We start from the raw sequence: 20,500 nt of genomic DNA on the forward strand, positions 1-20,500 counted from the left end.
ACCGGCCCGTTGGCCAGGAGCCTGCTAGAAACAGAGGAGGGAGAGCAGAGCAGCACCGGCCCGCTGGCCAGGAGCCTGCTGGAGACAACTGTAGGAGAGCAGAGCAGCACCGACCCGCTGGTCAGGAGCCTGCTGGAAACAACGACCCCACTAGGCCTAGTGGAGGTCCTAGCACAGCTCCCCCGAGACCGGGAGTGTGCGCAGACCGCTCTGGAGGGCCTCGCAAGGAGGATGGCCCGGGTGCAGCGAGAGACGTTGGCGGAGTGGAGCCGTGAGATGGCCCAGCAGACCGAGACCTGTCAGCGGAGCACGCCACCCGAGACGAGGAGACAGACCGCCTCTGAGGATGGCGCAGGAGGACTGAAGGCCGGAGACGGCGCCGAGAAGGGAGCCGAACGAGTGGAGGCAGGTAAAGGGGACGTCTATACCCCAAACCGGGAAACCGCGTACCTGCCCCAGCTCCCCGTCGCAGAGCCCGAAGTCTATCCTGCCGTGCCCGTCGCTGCAACGTCACCGCCGCAGACTAGGCCTCAAACGGGAGCCGCGACCCCTGTGACGTCACACGCCTCGACCCCGAGCGTGACCAAGCAGGAAGTACCACCAGCCTGGTCGCAAGGCCTAGTACCCCCGGGCGCCGCAATACCAACAGCGCCCCCTACCTCCGCGGAGCCACCGGCCTGGTCGCAGGGCCAAGTAGCCCAGGGCGCCGCCGTCCTTACGGTGCCCTTCACTTTCCAGATACCCCAGGCCTGGCCGCAAGGCCCGGGCAACTCGGGCGCTAACACCACTGCGCCCATAAGACCAAGAGTGCCGCATCTGGGAGAGGACCTGTTTATCCAACACACGTGCCCGGATGGGCAGCCTTTCATCTGGCCCCAGGAATATCATGAACTGGAACGGCAGAGGAAGGCTGGGGCCATGTGTGCACCCCTGATCCCGGCTCCAAAGCCCGTAAAGAGGATCTCGCCCCCGCTAGAAGAGACCCAGTTTGAGTGGGACCCCACCGGAGAAGACCTCATGGGGTTCACTCAGGAGACTCGGGCAGCTGCAGCGGAGCGTGCTGAGTGCTGCCGCCAACAGCTCGAGGTCTTCGAGAGGGAGCGGAGAGAGAGGCGGGTCCGGGAACAGCAAGCTCAAATAAGGAGCGCGGAGCAGAAGAGCCGGGCCAGGAGAGACCCCCGTGCAGCGCATAGTCCCCGCACCACCGGGACTGTGATCAAGTTTAACATGCAGCATGGGTGGGGCTTCATCCGAGACCACCGCACCCTAGGCGACGTCTTCGTGACCAGGAGAGACGTTGAGTCCCACCTACCGGAGGGACACAGAGGTCGTGACCTTTACATCGGGGACGAGGTCACCTTCACCCGGCACAAGTGTGCCAAGGGACCCTACGCCCTCCATGTGCATCGCCTGACGGAGGAAGAGCTGCGGTGTGAGGGGGAAGAACAAGAGGACCCGGACGGGTCTGAAGCTAAAGGAAAACATAAAGAAAGAGCAGGAGGACGTCGTCGTTAAGTACAGCGAAGCAGAAGCTGTATATAGTTGCCCGTCGGGGCACCGTGAACTGTTACTGCTGCTATCATAGTCCCCGTTGGGACCAGCAAGTGTGAACTGTTTACCCGTTTAACCCTTAAATCCCACTGACCGAGGACTGAGAGCGGTCATTCCTCCCTATTCCCATTACCTGGCCGAGGACTGAGAGCGGCCACCTTCCCTTTTGTATATAGTTGCGCGTCCTAAAGCGCCCCCTACCGGTTTTATAGGAAAACCATTTTTCAAGAAAAGACTGTCGCACTTTACCCGGTCACACGTTGCACAGTGACCGGAGGAGGAGCCAGAGGCGACGAGAATGTTTTATATGAAAAGTTTTATGATGCTGCTAATATATGTTGTTTTATATGTTTTTATTATGTTGTTTATATGAAAAAAAATTGTATGTTTTGTGGTGTTTTGTTCTTACAGCCCGAGGACGTGCTGTGATTTACCAGGGGGGAATGTAGCACCCTGAGGATTCGGCTGCTACAGGGGTATTGCACCTCAACCCAGAGGTGTGATATTCCACTCCCGGGTAAGGATGGAGTGTGGACCTGAGCTCGGTAGGCTGCATGCACTACACACATCCCATTTCCGAGGAACAGACCAACGGTACTCCCACTTAGAAATGTGCAGGTACGACCGAGTCTGTTCCTGGCTGGAGTGGGAGGGGGGTGGTACATCCCAAGTAGTGTAGGGGCAGATAGGGGGAGCAGCCTGGGTAAAGATAGGAGCTCATTGGGTGCTGGTCACCTGAGCTCACACATAGAGGGAGTATATAAGGTGGGCACCATCAAAGATCAGGGTCAGTCTGTCAGAGTCAGCAAGAAGCAGAGGTCCAGATGAGCCTGCAGAGAGAGAGTGGAGCAGAGAAGGAAAGACCCAGAGAGGGAAGAAGAAAGGACTCTGAGAACCCAAATTCAATCCCCGGGTGAAGAGTCGGCAATAGGGTACCGGATCCCAAACTGGTGGGGGCAAAAGCACACCTCAGCCAGAGACCGGAGGCCGTGGGCAGCGTCTGCCACGGCCACCCACCACATCCACCCCGAAGGCAAACCACGTGGAGGGTCAGGGAACCCAAGGCCAAGGGTGTCCCAACAGAAGGCCCGAGGGAGCTGGACCTAGGTGGATCACTAGTGGGGACGGCCAGAGGAAAGGACAGAAGGAGAGCTCAGGGTCACGCTCCGGACTTGTTTGGGGGTTTGCTGAATCCAGGACCTGGTGGACGCAGCACGGCTCGGGTGGTCACTTGAAGCTGGAGTGACCGGAACATCAGCAGTGAGTAAATACCCTAAACTGCACAACCCGACTCTGTCTTCATTTAACATCTATGCTGCACCACCACAACCCCCATCCTCTGCACCTGACCCCCTGAGGCTATACCCCACCCGTTGGGGGTTATACTACCAAAAGCTGCACCAACACCATCAGCCTCAGCGGACCCTGCTGCAGCGGCGGCCATAGTGACCGCAATACAACGGGTGGCGTAGTCGACATTAAGAACTTAATAACATCTGTAGGACTGCCACATACAACTGAGCTTGACACCCTGGGCACGGACCGGGTCACAGCCACTCGGAAGACTACAACCCCCATCTGATCCGGCTCCGGGTATTCCCCTAAAGAATATGGCCCAGGGGGCGCGTCACAAACAGCTGCAGGGATAGCAAAGACCAGTTGATTATTAGGTACCTTAATAATCAACAATGAATAATCAATCACAGCAGAGTAGCGAGTGCTTACAGCACCAGCAATGGTAGAGATGAGTTGGTTAACAAGTACCTAGCTAATGCAAAGCCAAGTCAGAAGTGTGGTTTGACACCTGGTAGCAGCATCTACTTCTACCTGAATACTCAGGCAGGATGCAGCTGCAGATAGATAAATAGATAGATAGATAGATAGATAGATAGATAGATAGATAGATAGATAGATAGATAGATAGATGTTGGGTAAGTCTTCCTTTGACAGGAGGATGATTTGGCTGATATTCCTAGTCATGTTTCAAGGTGGTTTATGGGTAAATGACTCGCCCCCTGGGCCGTGGGGCACCCGGAACCGGGCTTCTGTGCGATGCTGGGGGTAGTAGTGGCAACCCGATCCCGTGGCTCAGGGTGGTCAGACCCAATGCTGTGGCAGTCTATTTATAAATTTGGGAATGTCCGATTACGTCACCCGTGGATTGCGGTCAGATATAACCGCCGCTGCAAGGCAGACCGCTGAGGCTGGTGTTGGTGTGCATCACAGGGGTAGGACAACTCCCCACGGGAAGAGTGTAGCCTCAGGGCAGTGTAGGTGAATGCTGGGGGTGATAGTGCAGGCCGCAATAGTAAGAGTTCAGAGCCACTTCAAACAGTCCAGGGTCTTTATTGCAGATGTTATTACTGACCCAACAGGAGTACCGGTTAGGAATGGGCCTGGGTATCTGAGAGCATTCGGGCGAGCCCCACTGGTCAGGGTGAGTGGGTAGGCCTACCGTTCTCTCTATGCTCTTTCTGACTATCCCCCTTCTCGTGGGGAATAGCCCACGTCCCTGAGCTGGCCGTGTACTTCGCCTGTATGGCTTGCGACTCGGGCCTTGGGTACCTTTTGCTTTCTCCTGCTGTACTGGTCCCTCTGTGTGGCGGAGCCTCCAGGTTTCTTAGGCCAAGGGACCTGAAATCTCTCGGGGGTTGGTTCTCTGCTGCTGGGCTTGCAACCCTGACAGCCTCGGACCCCAATGTCCGGTTGTGTGCTTCTCTCAGCCAGGACCGGCTCTCGTCGCCTCTGTCCCTGGCTCGCAGTCTCTCCTCTGCCTCACGGTCTCCTCAGCTGCTGCTGACCTGTCCCTCTTCTCTGAGAACCCTTCTGGACACTTCAGAAGTGGGTTCTGGTCTCCCTAACCCTGCCCTAGTTCCAGCTTTTATTGGGGCAGCCAGCTCCCCCTACTGGCCTGGGACAGGAGGTGCTGCATGCTAATGGTCCCTGACCAGGGAACCTCCCTCCTGCTCTCAGACACAGCCTTTAATATTTGTGGCATCCAGGCCTGTGGTGACACATTCCCCCCCTAGTAAAGTTTAGTACTCCGGGACTACGCCTTTTTGGCCAACAACAAACAGGGTATAAATGACAACATAACATATTTACAAGTATATTTTGTCCTTAAGGTCACGGCACTTCCGTGACCGGGTGTCCATATCACCCAACAAGGTGAAGTTTTCCACAGTGTGGAGACCTGTCCCTATAAACCCCAAGTTCCTGGCCTTGGGCGTGGCGGCAAGGTAAAAGCTAACTACTTTGGACCACAAGGAGGCCACGCCGGACAGGTTTTTCTTCTGTGGCCATCTTCGCAAGAGGGCACCAGGTGCAACTATCTACATGGTAGTTCCGGTTATTCACCGTCCATAACCTGTAAGTCCATATAGTCAACTGAAAGAAACTGAAGCACATAATTACTGGTCATGCAATTAACTGTTTAGACATTTGACAACTATTTATAAGGGTTATTTACAGTTCTTTAATACACCCTATATTCTCCAGTGAGCGGGTATCTGCCCCCGAGTGCTCCGGGTTGACCTGCATAACCCACTGTCTGGTGGTGGTCTAACCTGGTTTTCCCCACTATCATTTAGGGTACAGCTAATAGCTGGGTTTACAGGCAGGGCAGGCAGCTGTCTGCGGGTCCTTTGGTTTACCGCAGGCATGGCAGGCTCACTATCAGCAGAGGGTTGACTGGCATGGGTTCTTCTGACTCCGGGGCTGCTTGTTCCTCTTGTTCTTCCTGCTCTCCTGTAGGCTCCTGCTGGGTAGGTTGAAGGAAGTGTAGGACGGGTACCACTATCGCATCGTTTATCCGAGTCCAGGTCCGGGGGAACTCTCTGAGAACGGTGCTGACCATTTCTTCCTTGTCCACTGCGGGCTCAAGGTCATCTTGATCTTCACTTGGACTATGCAGTTGCTCGGGGCACCGTTTTAGGTGGTCTCTGGAGACGGTGCTAGTGGTTTCTCCTCCATCCTTGGTAATTACACATACCTTCGGGTTGTCGTGGTCGGACAGCAGTACTGTGCACGGGTCTCTCTCCCACTGGTCATCTAGCTTGTGAAGCTTTCTCTTCCGCTTCAGGACCTGCTCACCAGGTTCCAGGGGACCAGCAGGGGCTTGTTGGTTGAAGAGCCTCTCTTGCTTTTCTCTCGCTTGAGCCAGACTCCTCTCCACACTCTCCTGTACCTTCTTGTACTGTAGCCGCCGTTCCGTATCCCAGTCCGCGTCTGGGGAGGTGTCCTCTGGTGTCAGGACTCCCATCTCCAGGTCCATAAGCAGCTTACCTGGTCTTGCTCGCATCAGGTAAGCCGGGGTGCAATTTGTAGCATTCACCGGGATATGGTTGTATAAGTCTATCAGGTCTGGCAGCTTCTCCGGACCACAGGCTGCGTTCTTCCAGGGGCAACGTCTTGAGGATATCAATGACGATATTATTAATTTTCTCACACAGCCCATTGGTTTGCGGGTGGTAAGGCGTTGTCCGAATCTTCTTACAGCCGTAGAGGTTGCAGAACGCCTGGAAGATTTCCGCCTCGAACGCTGGACCTTGATCTGTCAAGACCTGTTCCGGATACCCGTGTGGACGGCAGAAGTGTTGTTGGAAGGCTCTGGCCGCTGTCTGGGCTGTCAAGTCTTTAACGGGAACCACCACCAGGAACCGGGAATAGTGGTCCACTATTGTCAGGGCATAGACGTAGCCCGACCGGCTTGGAGCCAATTTCACATGGTCCAGAGCTACCAGCTCAAGAGGCTGCCTGGTGACGATGGGCCTCAAGGGTGTCTTCTGGCTGGTACCATCCTTCCTTCTGAGGTTACATGGGCCGCAATCCCTGCACCACTTCTCTATTGCCCCTCTCATACTGACCCAGTAGAACCGCTCTCTCAGTAGGAACTCCAGTTTCTTCCACCCGAAGTGTCCCGCTCTGTCATGGTAGGCCTCCAGGACCATTGCTGCATCTCGTCTCAGGACCACTACCTGCCAGGTCAGCTCGTGCGTCCGGTGGTTGACAAGCCTTCTGCACAGCTTACCTTCGTGGAGGAATAGCCTGCTTTTCTCCTTCCATAACTGCTTGGCTTCCTCTGGAGCGTCCGGGCCAGGGCTAGCGTCTGCCTGGGTTAACATGCCTTTCACCAGGCGAATTGCAGGGTCACCATCTTGCGTTTCAGCCCAGCCGTGGTGGGGTAAGGGGTTGAACATGACAGTGGTTAGGTCTTTGTCTCTTACCCGGTGAGAATACTGAGTGGCCCCATACCGGTGGAACGCAGGGAGCTCTACTTCCTCCAGCTCTTCCGAGTCCTCTTCTCCTTCGGGTAGGTGGGGCATTCTTGATAGGGCGTCTGCGTTGGTTCTTCCTGCCCGGTATTTGATTGTGAAGTCATAATTTGATAGCCGGGCCATCCACCGCTGTTCTAGGGCACCTAACCTTGCATTATCCAGGTGTGTCAACTGGTTGTTGTCTGTGTACACAGTGAACTTTGCGGAGGCCAGGTAATGTTTAAACCATTCTGTGAGGGCCCACACCACTGCCAAGAATTCTAGCTTGAAGGAGCTGTAATTCTCCGGGTTTCTTTCAGTGGGCCTCAGCTTCCGGGTGGTGTACGCGATCACCCTTTCTCTGCCCTGCTGTTTCTGAGACAGTACGGCTCCGTTTGTGGCGGGTTGGTCACAATCCTGCCGACTACGCCAAAGCTGACTCGCCCCCTGGGCCGTGGGGCACCCGGAACCGGGCTTCTGTGCGATGCTGGGGATAGTAGTGGCAACCCGATCCCGTGGCTCAGGGTGGTCAGACCAAATGCTGTGGCAGTCTATTTATAGATTTGGGAATGTCCGACTACGTCACCCGTGGATTGCGGTCAGATATAACCGCCGCTGCGAGGCAGACCACTGAGGCTGGTGTTGGTGTGCAGCACAGGTGTATGACAACTCCCCACGGGAAGAGTGTAGCCTCAGGGCAGTGTAGGTGAATGCTGGGGGTGATAGTGCAGGCCGCAATAGTAAGAGTTCAGAGCCACTTCAAACAGTCCAGGGTCTTTATTGCAGATGTTATTACTGACCCAACAGGAGTACCGGTTAGGAATGGACCTGGGTATCTGAGAGCATTCGGGCGAGCCCCACTGGTCAGGTTGAGTGGGTAGGCCTACCGTTCTCTCTCTATGCTCTTGCTGACTATCCCCCTTTTCGTGGTGTAATAGCCCACGTCCCTGAGCTGGCCGTGTACTTCGCCTGTATGGCTTGCGACTCGGGCCTTGGGTACCTTTTGCTTCTCCTTGCTGTACTGGTCCCTCTGTGTGGCGGAGCCTCCAGGCATCTTAGGCCAAGGGACCTGAAATCCCTCACGGGTTGGTTCTCTGCTGCTGGGCTTGCAACCCTGACAGCCTCGGACCCCATTGTCCGGTTGTGTGCTTCTCTCAGCCAGGACCGGCTCTCGTCGCCTCTGTCCCTGCCTTGCAGTCTCTCCTCTGCCTCACGGACTCCTCAGCTGCTGCTGACCTGTCCCTCTTCTCTGAGAACCCTTCTGGATGCTTCAGAAGTGGGTTCTGGTCTCCCTAACCCTGCCCCAGTTCCAGCTTTTATAGGGGCAGCCAGCTCCCCTTACTGGCCTGGGACAGGAGGTGCTGCATGCTAATGGTCCCTGACCAGGGAACCTCCCTCCTGCTCTCAGACACAGCCTTTAATATTTGTGGCATCCAGGCCTGGGGTGACACATAGACATTGAACTACAGGATAGCTACCTATAGATGGCACTAAAGAGACAGTTTCTGTCCTCTGGATAGAGAGCTAATTTACATAGATTTTTCCCAAGAAGCTTTGCCTATAAGACTGGGGTTTGTTCCATTTGGATATCTACAAGTGCAACCAGTAGCTCCCAAAAGGGTGACTTTATACATAACAATCAGATAATACAATATTTTGTCCATTCTGTGTAAATCTTTGGATGTGATGACATTTTACAGTTTAATATCTTATTTTTGAATTGTATCTGCCCCAAACCCATTAAAGGTGTGAAAAACGCTGATGTTAATGAACTGAGGGAGATTGCCTCCGAGCCGGACAGCGACCACGTGTACAATGTGGCCGACTTCAACATCATGAACTCTATTGTTGAGTCACTTACTAAAACCGTGTGTGAGAGAGTGGAGGACATAGACATCACCATTAAAGGTAAGTGAGGATAACCATAGATGTAGTTGTCTCTACCAAGTCAACATTTTTAATCATTATATGCAGAGATAACAATTGTGCCCAGCAATGGACATAAAGGCCTGTCTGCCCCATAGGAGGACAACAGGATTAAGAATGGCAATGATCCTTCCATAGATTTTGCATTGAGACCCTAACGCCAAAGAGGTTTTTTAAAAAGGTGGTCCGACACTAATGCAGATTGTTGTCCTAAATGTCTCTCTATTTATTTTAATAATAAGAAAACCCAAAGGAAAAAATCTGATGTGTGGTCAATAATTATTATAGCCATATAAAGATAGTACAAAAACTTTATTGAAAACACAAGTGGGTGTGCAGTGGCAATGTAGGAGACAGGCGCACACCCATAATGAATAAAAACAATGATAAGATTAAACATATAAAAAGTGAGATGTGTACGGGGAAGCTACAAGATATATATGTATAAAGGTGATTTATATACTAGCCATATAGTGACATTAACACAAATGTCTGCTATAGCATAATAGCTGAAAGAATGAATAAAGTGCTAAAAGTGCACAGTACAATATATATATATCCATATATATATATATATATATCCATAGCAGTAGTTCAAATAGAGCACAAGAATTTCATGTGCCAATATACCTGTATAGGATCCTGCTGTGAGTGTGGCACTCACCCCGACGTGCGTTTCGGTAAATACCTTAGTCATTCTTCTCAATGCACAGTGACAGTGCGCTCCCTCATCATCTCTAATTAGAGGTGATGAGCCGACAACAGAGCGCACTGTCAGTATAGATTTTAAAGACAACGAGTGAGTAGATATCAGCCACGTCCCTGAAAGTGATGTCTGCTTTAGGGGACGAGCTGGTTTCTGCTCACCTGATAATCTCATTACAATTCGCACTAACAGTGCACTCTGTTGTCCGCTATTCTTTTCTAATTAGAGCCGGGGAGGGAGCGCACTGTCACTGTGCATTAACAAGAATATTTCAAAGTAAGAATGGTTCTCATATGTTGGAATTGACAACCGACACATGCCTAATAGAGCAGGGACTAGCCCAGCCCATTAAATGGACATCACTGATGACGCTTCATGTCAGGGTTGGGACAGAGGATGCAGGGGTGACCACAGACTCTGGTCCCTAATTAAGTCCCATTTGAGTATTCCAGCATGTATTGAGGATTTTCAAATAAAGCGTCATCACAGAAGGAAGTAAGTAAAAAAATAATATAACACAGTTAGATTAGAGAGGGAATGGTAAGGACTTTTTAATTGAACCATATTAAAAAAAAATATTATATTTATTAAAATAAATAAACAGACATTTAGGATGAAAATCATTATCAGTTTTGGACCAATTTTTGTTTAGGGCACAGGCGTCCTCTATCTAAAAATAAGCCTTACTTATCTCTCACTGCTTCAGCACTGCCTCTCTGCAACTGCCCCACGAGGTGTCATCACGTCCACAGCATATGACCACTGCAGGCAAAAAATGGACTCAGCGAACTTGTACCCTTTACATTGACATGACTGATGATCCCAGCAATCCCAGTTATCCCAGATAATCCCAGTGACTTGCTGTAGTCATGATGTCACCACTGCAGCTGCATCAACAAAGACCAGGGGCAGTTGCAGAGAGACAGTGATAAAGTGGTAAGGGCAAGTGTGGCTGAATTTCTTTTTTTGTAAATAGAACAAGCCTGTGCCCTATAAAAAATTAAACTTGGAAAACCCCCTTAAAGCTATACTTCTGATCATGAATGATCAACTGGGATTAGAGTTAAGAAGTTTCCTGAGTTGGAAGACAAGTGAGTGTCTGTATGTGCATGTTATACCTCCCCGGGCCATCAGCTGGCTCTTTATAGCCCTGTTTGTTGGGTGGATATAATGTGACAAGGATAGTCATCTCTTATATTTGACTGCATTGCCAACAAATCTGTTCATGACAATAAATCAACATTATCTAAGGTGATGATTCATTAGTTTGTCGGTTTTTAAGACCTTGCTATTGTTTTTCGCATCTCAGGATTATTCCTCCCCCGGGCTACATTTTAGCAATAAAGTCAATAACTATTGAGGCTGAATAATTATTATAGAAGTTCTGCTTCTATAAAGATATTCCTTTTAGGCCAGGCAAGACCCAGCGAGAAATGGGACAAGAGATGACCACACAGAGTGACGTAATTACCCTCATATTTTACTTGGGTGGGTTAATCTCAATACCAAAATCCATCCACCTGGTCTTGGCCCATTGTAATGATCTGATTCCTTTACTAGCCATGGTATTAACCAGACAGTACAATTTCACCTGTGGAACCTCTCTTTTCCAAGACATTGGTTAGGGTTGATGAAGCTGTTGAGGTATTTAGGTTCCCGTGACTGATCCAGTGATTGATTTCCTGGATAACATCTTCTAGGAGTGGAACCAAGCCATTTAGGAATAGTTTTGGTTGCTATGAGCAATGACAAAAGTAAAAAATTGCACAATACCAGGGAAAGATAGAGAAGATATGGAGCTTCAGGAGCAAAAGTCAAAGCCAAGCCAACTTGTAGTTGGGTCAGGGCGATTGAGGCATGCATTACAAGGTATAAACATGAGTGTACTACAGGTGATTCCTATCCTACCTTCCCCCTTGGCCTGCACCGGCTTTGAAAATGAAAACATCATTCTGTGATACTCTGTCTAGAGATGTTCAGCCATATGTGGCCTCTCAGTAGTTTTGATGTACATTGGAATCAGTCAAGGGTCTTGCTAGCATGTTGTATAACTGGATATTGGAAACTAGAGTCCTTGAAGGGGTATTCTCAAGTTTGAAAGTTATCTACTATCCATATGATAGGGGATAACTTCCCGATCACTGGGGGTCTGACCACTGGAGCCCACAATGATCCTGAGAACATGGCCTCTGAAGAGCCCTGGCTGAATGGAGCAGAAGTCAATTATGCACACTGCTTCTCCATCTATTTATTATGCACACTGCTTCTCCATTCTCCGCCAGAGATTTCCGAGCACTGCACTCAGCTGGTCTTCGGCATTCCCATTAAGCTATTCCCATTCACAGGGGGCTCTTCAGAGATCCTGTTCTGGAGATCAGTGGGGTCTCCAATGGTTGGACTCCCCAGAGATTTTGAAGTTATCCCCTATTCTATAGATAGGGAATAACTTTCAAACTTATGAATACCCCTATTTTATGAAATTTACAGAAGGTAAGACCTTTGGGTCTACCAGGACAAGTTAGGTATGCAATACAGGAGTGAGTCTGAAAAAGTAATCAAGCAACCATGATCCTGTCTGTCGTAGGGCAAAAACACTTAAACCTACCACTGACCCCAGTGTGTAGTCACATTAAATAGTCCACTTTTCATCCTAGTTGGCCATGTGCTATACACTTGAGCCACTTGGCATCTCTGCCAGTCCCTCCGGAAAACTCACCATGGTGTATGAAGGGAGAAAGAGACAGTACTGGTGCATGACGGAGTAAGTGAACCCAACGTATCAAATAACCAGATAAGTGGATCATATGATGCATAGTTGGACAAAAGTGAGTCAAGAGGTGTAACTTCAAGTTTTATGGATAGTCCAATGTAGAAACTGTACCAAAGTGTAATCCTCGAGGCTGTAATGGATAAATAACCAACTGTTCTGGAAAAACCTCTTGTTGTCTTGGAAACCCCACTAATCCCGATACCTCCTACACCTCCTGGATGGCTATAACTTCTCATTGCTAGATGTTCTCCGAGAAGTAACATGGAAATAGCTGAGGAGAATTTGGACAACTCGGCAGAAGAAAACAACTAAAAGATTTCTGACGTAAGCCTGGCTGACAGCCAAAGCTCCATAAAAATATATAATCGGCCATAGATTTTTTGGACCATATTTCCATGTGTTTCATTATGGACTACACTATAACCAAAAATTCAGAAATTCCTCATTAGACATTTTGGATAAAGCAGTATAAATGTTAAAATATGTCTAGCGGCAGAATGAGATTGTCAGGAATCTTTTTTTTTGTTTCTAGCGGACATAGTTGAGGAGATTGGTACTCCATCTGAATTAATAACATCAGAAGTAACGGCAAGAAGTTTCCGTGTTAGTTGGAGTCACGGTCCAGGAAAAGTTGAAAAATACCGTGTGGTATATTACCCAACCAAGGGAGGACAGCCAGAAGAGGTGAGCAATAGCAACTAAGGCACTGAGATATTATTACTTACTAACATGGACTGGTTTGGTCACCAAAACGTGCCTGTATGGTTGTCTCTGATACCTACACCCACGACCAAGGAGAGGAGAGCAAGGAGAGGTGAGCACTAGCAGCAAAGGCACTGAAATATTACTTAATTACATGGACTGGTTTGGTCACCAAAACGTGCCTGTATGGTCATCGCTGATACCTACACCTATTACCAAGGTAGGACAGCCAGAAGAGGCAACTACTAGCAATGAAGGCACTGAGATATTATTACTTACTAACATGGACTGGTTTGGTCACCAAAACGTGGATGTATGGTTGTGTCTGATACCTACACCTATGACCAAGGGAGGACAGCCAGAAGTGGTGAGCACTAGAAATGAAGGCACTGAGATAATACTACTTACTAACATGGACTGGTTTGGTCACCAAAACGTGCCTGTATGGTTGTCTCTGATACCTACACTTACGACCAAGGAGAGGACAGCCAGGAGAGGTGAGCACTAGCAATGAAGGCACTGAGATATTATTATTTACTAACATGGACTGGTTTGTTCACCAAAACGTGCCTGTATGGTCATCTCTGATACCTACATTTGGTTGGTTCTTGCACATATTAAGGACTCGTGCCTTGTTGGCTTTGCAGGTTATAGTAGATGGCAGCGTGTCCACCACCGTGCTCAAGAACTTGATGTCTCTGACAGAATATCAAATAGCCGTGTTTGCTGTGTACTCAAGGAGCACTACAGAAGGCCTGCGCGGTGCTGAAACCACATGTGAGTAACTTCTATCCTTCTGCATACAAAAGAAATTGTATTCAGTATTATGATGGGGGGGATCCAGATAAATAGGGAATAATCCAGTAAATCATAAATTTTGAAAAGTAAGAAATAGGCCTAATATGTTTCAACTATTGTAAATAGGGTTATCAGCTGATTTACAAAAAGCAACTGCAAGACCCATAAAAATCCAGAAAGTATGATAGAAAAGCCCTACTAAATGTCATTCATTTACAGTAATTGGCTCCTATAATTGCATTTCACTTGACCTCACTTATTAGATAAAGTGATAAATAGATGTGCAAATAAAGTGATCTCTAGATTGCTGTATGTTGTCTTGCCCCTGAAAAATCACTGGGTAAAACATCAATATTTGACTCATTTTGCCAACTTCTGGACCACCTGAGCTACTACAAATATTGGGTTCCCCGTCGTATGACTAATGTAATTGTCTGGAGAAGTATCTGGCTTAGGTCCCAGATGGCAGCCACCACCTTGACCAAATTTTATCAACTGACTCTTATAATAATCATCAGATCAAGTTAAAAATGGGTGATGTCAAGTTACAGAGCATGAGAATCTGGACAGTTACTGGACATATTAGACTGATATGTACACTAAAAACTGTTTTAACTTGTGGGGTATGAGGACAGTGAGACCACGCTTTTCTACAATTGTTATGTGAAAGGGTATGCTTTTAAAGGGAATCTATAAAAAAGGGTAAAAGTTGCCTCCTAAATTGCTAAGAGTGATTGCTCTAAGACATTGAAACTTCATTACTGCAATAGAAACATAAGAAAGCTCTACAAAATGTACACATGAAATATTTAAAAAAAAAATTCTGTAATATTAATATGAAAAATTATAATAACGAAGGTACTTAGCTTATAGATTGGCCAAAATATGTGTGCCCAACAGCCAACGTCAAGGCATCCTTCATTGTTGGGTCCCTGTCCTTCTCTGTCAGCTCTTTTGTGTTGAAATAAGCCTAAAAATTGTAGTTGGCTCCTGTTCACATTAGTAAGGATGTGCTGGCCATTTTCACTATGTTTCTAAATTCTCTATTTGGCATGTGCACTCCCTCCCCCATCAACCTCAGGTTATTTTAAGTAGTTAGCTGGTTCAGTTCTGACCCATAAATTGTAGGCTTATTTCAGCCCACGAGAGGTGACAGAGAAGGACAGGGACCCAACAATGAAAGACCCCTTGACGCTGGCATGTAATGACTGGTAGTCTCTGGTAGTCTCTCTCCTGATCTACATGCCTCACACTGGTCATTTAAAATAAGGTCTGGAGGCAGATTTTCTGGGAGATCTTTGTTCGACCCATAGATCTTAACAACTCATTAACATATTAAGAAAAGTATGGATTTCTCTGGAATAAGACATCGAATCGCAGATATCAAGGTATCATTTTATTCAACTTTCTGTGACCTACATGCCCATATAGATGGCTCAGGAGGGTTGATCCTACTGTCAGATGCCCTTTAGAAGCTGCCTTATTAGAGACCCTATATGAACTATTCAGATTGAATCTCTCAGGTTCTATCTTCCAGATATGTCAAAATCAGTCAGAACCAACTGTGATTCGTATTACTTCTAGTTTCTTGAGTCATTGATGTTGAAATATGTATTGTTACTCTACATTTTTCCTTTTCAGTGGCATTGCCCATGGCCTCTGATCTTGAACTGTATGACGTCACTCACCGAAGTATGAGGGCAAAATGGGTTGGTGTTGCAGGTGCTACTGGGTATATGATCCTCTATGCTCCTCTCACAGAAGGATTGTCTGCAGATGAAAAAGAGGTAAATTGAAATGGCACAACGAAATATTTCAGGTGGTTAATAGAAGATATATTTGTTGTGCATGGCCATGTACTCTAACAGTGCAAACCAGGACAGCCAAAGGGCTGAAAATAGTGGCGTACCACACCATGCATCTCAATTTCCCCAATAACTGCCTCCTCTGGAATGACAGTGTTGAAGAGTAGCTGTAGCTTTTGGTGATAATAACCACTTACTTTACTTATTCCAGATGAAAGTTTCTGGATCAGTGACAGATGTTGAGTTGGATGGATTGACTCCCAGTACCGAATACACTGTCACAGTGTACGCTATGTTTGGAGAAGAAGCCAGCGATCCACTCACTGGACAAGAAACCACATGTAAGAAGTTCATGTGCAGAACGAAAGGGGTAAAACAAATGGGTCCATACATCTCAGATGTTTATGACCTAAGCACAGGATATGCCATAAATGTTGAGCCCACTTCTGGGACCTATGCATATCTCAAAAATGAGGACCAGTCTCAGAATGCTAGGACTGGAAAGGTGGCAGATGGATGGATGGACCACCATACTTGATGTTTTATGTTTCCACAGTACCACTGACCCCACCTAGAAACCTCCGGTTTTCTAATATTGGACACAGCACTGCCACAGTCTCTTGGGACCACTCTCATAAGAATGTAAACGGATATCGTATCATGTATGTGAAGACTGGGGGAGCTGACATCAATGATGTGAGTCAATTCTAACCTTAAAATATATCAGAAAATACATCTATGAACAATGGGGCAGTCAAAGTTTACAGTGTCTAATTTTTAAACAGTGTGAACTTAGACTATATTATTATTAACGGCCTTCAGCTCAATCTCGAGCCATGGCGACTTGATGGATGAATGCTCTGTAAGAAGATCGATCTTGTGCTAGCATAGATAGGTCCACCAGGGTCTTCTCCACCATTATCTTGATTGTATCAAGCCATCGGGTTGTAACTTAGACTTGACAGTCTTAAAATGCACCAAATGGCTCGTTCGGCTTGATAAATTTGGCCTAGTCTACATTTTTTGGTACATATTGCACCAGTATTCTTGCGTATTTAGCATAGTAAATGTCCTTCTATGCTCCTAGGTTCTTCTATCTTGCTCTAACAGTTACTAACGCTTCACCGGCTCCTCTCATACTCCAATGTATACCAATGTTCCTCCAGTATTAAATTGTACCTCTGTCTTTTACTGTGTTTGTTACTTTTCTAGGTGGGCCAAATCAATAATTATTATACATATCAAATCTGATGATCATTACAAGAGTCAGTTGATAACATTTGGTCAATGTGTGGGCTACCATCTGGAACCTAAGCCAGATGCTTCTCCAGACAATTACATTAGTCATACGAAGTGGAATGTGGAGAACCCAATATTAGTAGTAGGTCAGGTGGTCCAGAAGTTGGCAATAGGAGTCAAATATCGATGTTTTATGATTACATAGGTTGAAAAAAGACCTTGGTCCATCAAGTTCAATCTTTCTCTACCATAGATTTACGGGTTATTTTTCCAGCAGTCCCATAGAAAATGAGTAGAGCAGAGGTCGAGCATGCGCACAACGAGGTTCTACAAAGCCTGGTTCTTTAGGTTCCAGATGTTCTTTGGATTGCTCAGGGTCCCAGCAGTTTGAGTAAGTTATCCGCTATCCAACTTGCTATCCTTGAAATAACCCTCTAAGCAGATATGTAAGGTTGGTCTCAGAGCCAGGTATGTTATACAGAAGAAGGGTGGTGAGAAGATAAGTCAAGTTTCAATAACAATAATATGGTAGAGCCGGGTATGGGCACTTAAAGAGAATAGCAGAGTGACGTAGCAAAGCCAGATATGTAGTACACATGGAGGGAAGCAGTACAGAGAAAAATAATGGGCCAGAGAAACTAGGGTTGTAACTGATAGCTAGCACTGATGCCAGTGCATTGTCATTTTAGGAATGGTGAGATTGAACCTCATCTTTCGATAACATTGAACTCTGTTTAGAGATTTCCGTCAAACACATGGACTTTCAAAAGAGAATTTGCTGAGAAAGTTGAATCAGAGATTTCCAGAGCAAGGCCGGTCTCACACAGGTTCACGCTGTAGCAACTTCATTCTGGAAACCCTTTTGGTTCTGAGCTCACAGATTCCACCAATTTGATCTGCTCCAACCTATCAGTGACGTGTCTACTGAGCACTTCGTCCAGTGATGTAAGGATGACTGCTAGCAATGCAACAAAAAGCAGCAATTCTGGAGTTTCATTTTTTTATGCTTATTTGTTATATTTCTTTAATATGAATAGTGGAAAAAGAGGAGCGATTAACATTTTTAGCTTTTTTTTAATTATTTTTTTCATATTTTTAAAACTTTTTTTTCACTTCATTTTTTTTAAGTGCCCCCTAGGAGAGTCAAAACCGCAATTGCCCGATTGCTTGTTGTATATACTGCAATGCTACAGTATTGCATTCTCCAATGAATCCCATACACAGGTTGAACTTCAAAGAAGGACAAAGGAGGACAAAGATCCCAGCAATGGGGGCTTTCTGCAAAATTATGTCACATATCAGGAAGGAGTGAAAGAGTAATAAACGGATATGACCCATGGATGGCAATCGCGTGCTGTTTATTTGTTTCATCGACTTTGATAAATGACTCAGATCCTTACTCCTTGCAGCCAATCAGAATGATGCTAACATTTTCTCCAACTCTCATTGGTTACCTTAGTGATCTTCCCGAATCTTATCACAATTTGGCCCAGATTCATTATTGCATTTGCACCTGTTTTCTGTCTTGTTTTTGGAATTTTTCACCAGTTTTTCATTTTTCACCTAATTCTTTTTGTAGTTTGCGCCTTTCTTAAAATCTATTTTATCTATATTCGCCTATTTTTTCTTATGTTCACTATTGTGGCTGGAGTTTGGGAATTTCAGATGTTTTCACCGGATTCATCAATTGCGACTTTTTAAAAATTGGCAAAATTTGGTGCAACTCTACTCCGGCCCCCCCAAGTCCTGGAGTTATTTTATGTACGTAAAGTCCCATTTTTGCGACATTTTGAAAAATATACGCCTTTTTACTAAAAATAAAAAATTGCAAAACTGGTTAATGATGGGGAAAAAAAGTAAATTTTTGACTTCGCGCAATTCATAAAACGCGTGTGCCATTTTGATTAATCAGCGAGTAACACGAGATAAACAAAAAAGAAAACTGACTAAAAAAACGCAAATGATGAATCAGGACCTTTATGTCTCGTTTTTTTATATGCTTGTCTAACTTTTGAGTGTTTTACTAACCATTGTCTTCCTGATCTTCCATTTTCTATGTTCTCTTCACTAGTCCCTCCTTACCGCTGTCAGAGGGCCCTTCCGTCTTGTTGGGTTGTACACCAGGTATTGAGAACGTGTAGACTGTTGATGACAACGTGTAGACTGTTGATGACATTGTGTAGGACTTTCTTGGGTAATATATCATATAAATCCATTTATTTGACAGGTGGAAGTCGGGAAAGTTGCAACCATCGACTTAAAGAAGTTGTCCTCACTAACAGAGTACACGGTGGCCGTCTTCTCTGTTTTTGACGAAGGCCAATCTGAGCCCCTCACTGGCACTTTTACAACACGTAAGTCTAGAATAGGATGATTAGATCTGGACTCACAGAGTATGTCGGCCATGGGTGTACATGCACAGGGCCGGCTCCTGGCTTTTGTGGGCCCTGGTCGAAAGAGTCTCAGTGGGCTCCTTTAACACATACCACGATTCATGATGCACAGATACCGCAGAGAAATATATATATATATATAGTACAATGCAAAGATTTCACTTCTTACATTACATGAGTGATATCTATTGTAAATTCTACAATATCTCAGAAATAGGCGAATCCTTGCAGCGCACAGTGTAGACCGGACAGTATAGTCCTCCATACAGTATTATGGGCCCCATCTATTGCTCCATACAGAATAATGGACCCCATATAATGCTCCATACTGAATACTGGCCCCCATATGATGCTCCATACAGAATACTGGCCCCCATAAAACACTCCATACAGAATACTGGCCCCCATAAAACACTCCATGCAGAATACTGGCCCCTATAAAATGCTCCATACAGGATACTGGCCCCCATATCACTCTCCACACAGGATACTGGTCCCCATATAACGCTCCATACAGAATACTGGTCCTCATAAAATGCTCCATACAGAATACTGGCCCCCATATAACGCTCCATAGAGAATTCTTTCCCACATAAAATGCTCCATACAGAATACTGGCACCCATATAAATCTCCATACAGGATACTGGCCCCCATGTAACACGCCATACAGAATACTGGCCCCCATATAACGCGCCATACAGAATACTGGCCCCCATATAATGCTCCATGCAGGCTGTGCCCTCCACATAATGCTCCATGCAGGCTGTGCCCCCACATAATGCCCCATGCAGCCTGTGTCCCCGCATAATGCCCCATGCTGGCTGTTCCCACATAATGCCCCGTGCAGGCTGTTCCCCCCCCCCACATAATGCCCCACGCAGGCTGTTCTCCCCCCCTATAATGCCCCATTTCAGGCAGTCTTTCCCCCTATAATGCCCCATGCAGGCTGTTCTCCCCCCTATAATGCCCCATTGTAGGCTGTTCTCCCCCCCTATAATGCCCCATTTCAGGCTGTTCTCCCCCTCATAATGACACATTGCAGGCTGTTCTCCCCCCCCATATAATATCCCATTGCAGTCTGTTCTCCACCCCATATAATGCCCCATTACAATCTGTTCTCCCCACCTCTAATGCCCCATTGCAGTCTGTTCTCCCCCCCTATAATGCCCCATACAAGCTGTTCTCCCCCCTGTAATGCCCCATGCAGGCTGTTCTCCCCCCTATAATGCCCCATTGCAGGCTGTTACCCCCCCTATAATGCCTCATGCAGGCTGTTCTCCCCCCTATAATGCCCCATTGCAGGCTGTCCCCCCCATATAATGCCCCATGCAGTCTGTTTTCCCCCCCATAAAA

General features: G+C 47.0%; 1 protein-coding gene across 2 annotated transcripts in view; it reads left to right on the forward strand.

Moving 5' to 3' along the window:
- The window catches only part of COL14A1 (collagen type XIV alpha 1 chain), a 202,448-nt gene that overhangs the window by 92,155 nt on the left and 89,793 nt on the right, over positions 1-20,500 (forward strand). For both annotated transcript variants that reach the window (XM_073679829.1, XM_073679830.1), the window contains exons 9-15: positions 8,553-8,714; positions 12,741-12,892; positions 13,558-13,687; positions 15,350-15,495; positions 15,725-15,854; positions 16,070-16,209; positions 18,980-19,106. In XM_073679829.1, coding sequence (XP_073535930.1) covers positions 8,553-8,714; positions 12,741-12,892; positions 13,558-13,687; positions 15,350-15,495; positions 15,725-15,854; positions 16,070-16,209; positions 18,980-19,106 — 987 coding nt within the window. The remainder of the gene's footprint in view (positions 1-8,552; positions 8,715-12,740; positions 12,893-13,557; positions 13,688-15,349; positions 15,496-15,724; positions 15,855-16,069; positions 16,210-18,979; positions 19,107-20,500) is intronic.

This window comes from Phyllobates terribilis, unplaced genomic scaffold (genome assembly GCF_046119375.1).
Source record: "Phyllobates terribilis strain yellow unplaced genomic scaffold, ASM4611937v1 Scaffold_4__5_contigs__length_816908805, whole genome shotgun sequence".
NCBI classification, from domain to species: Eukaryota; Metazoa; Chordata; class Amphibia; order Anura; family Dendrobatidae; genus Phyllobates; species Phyllobates terribilis.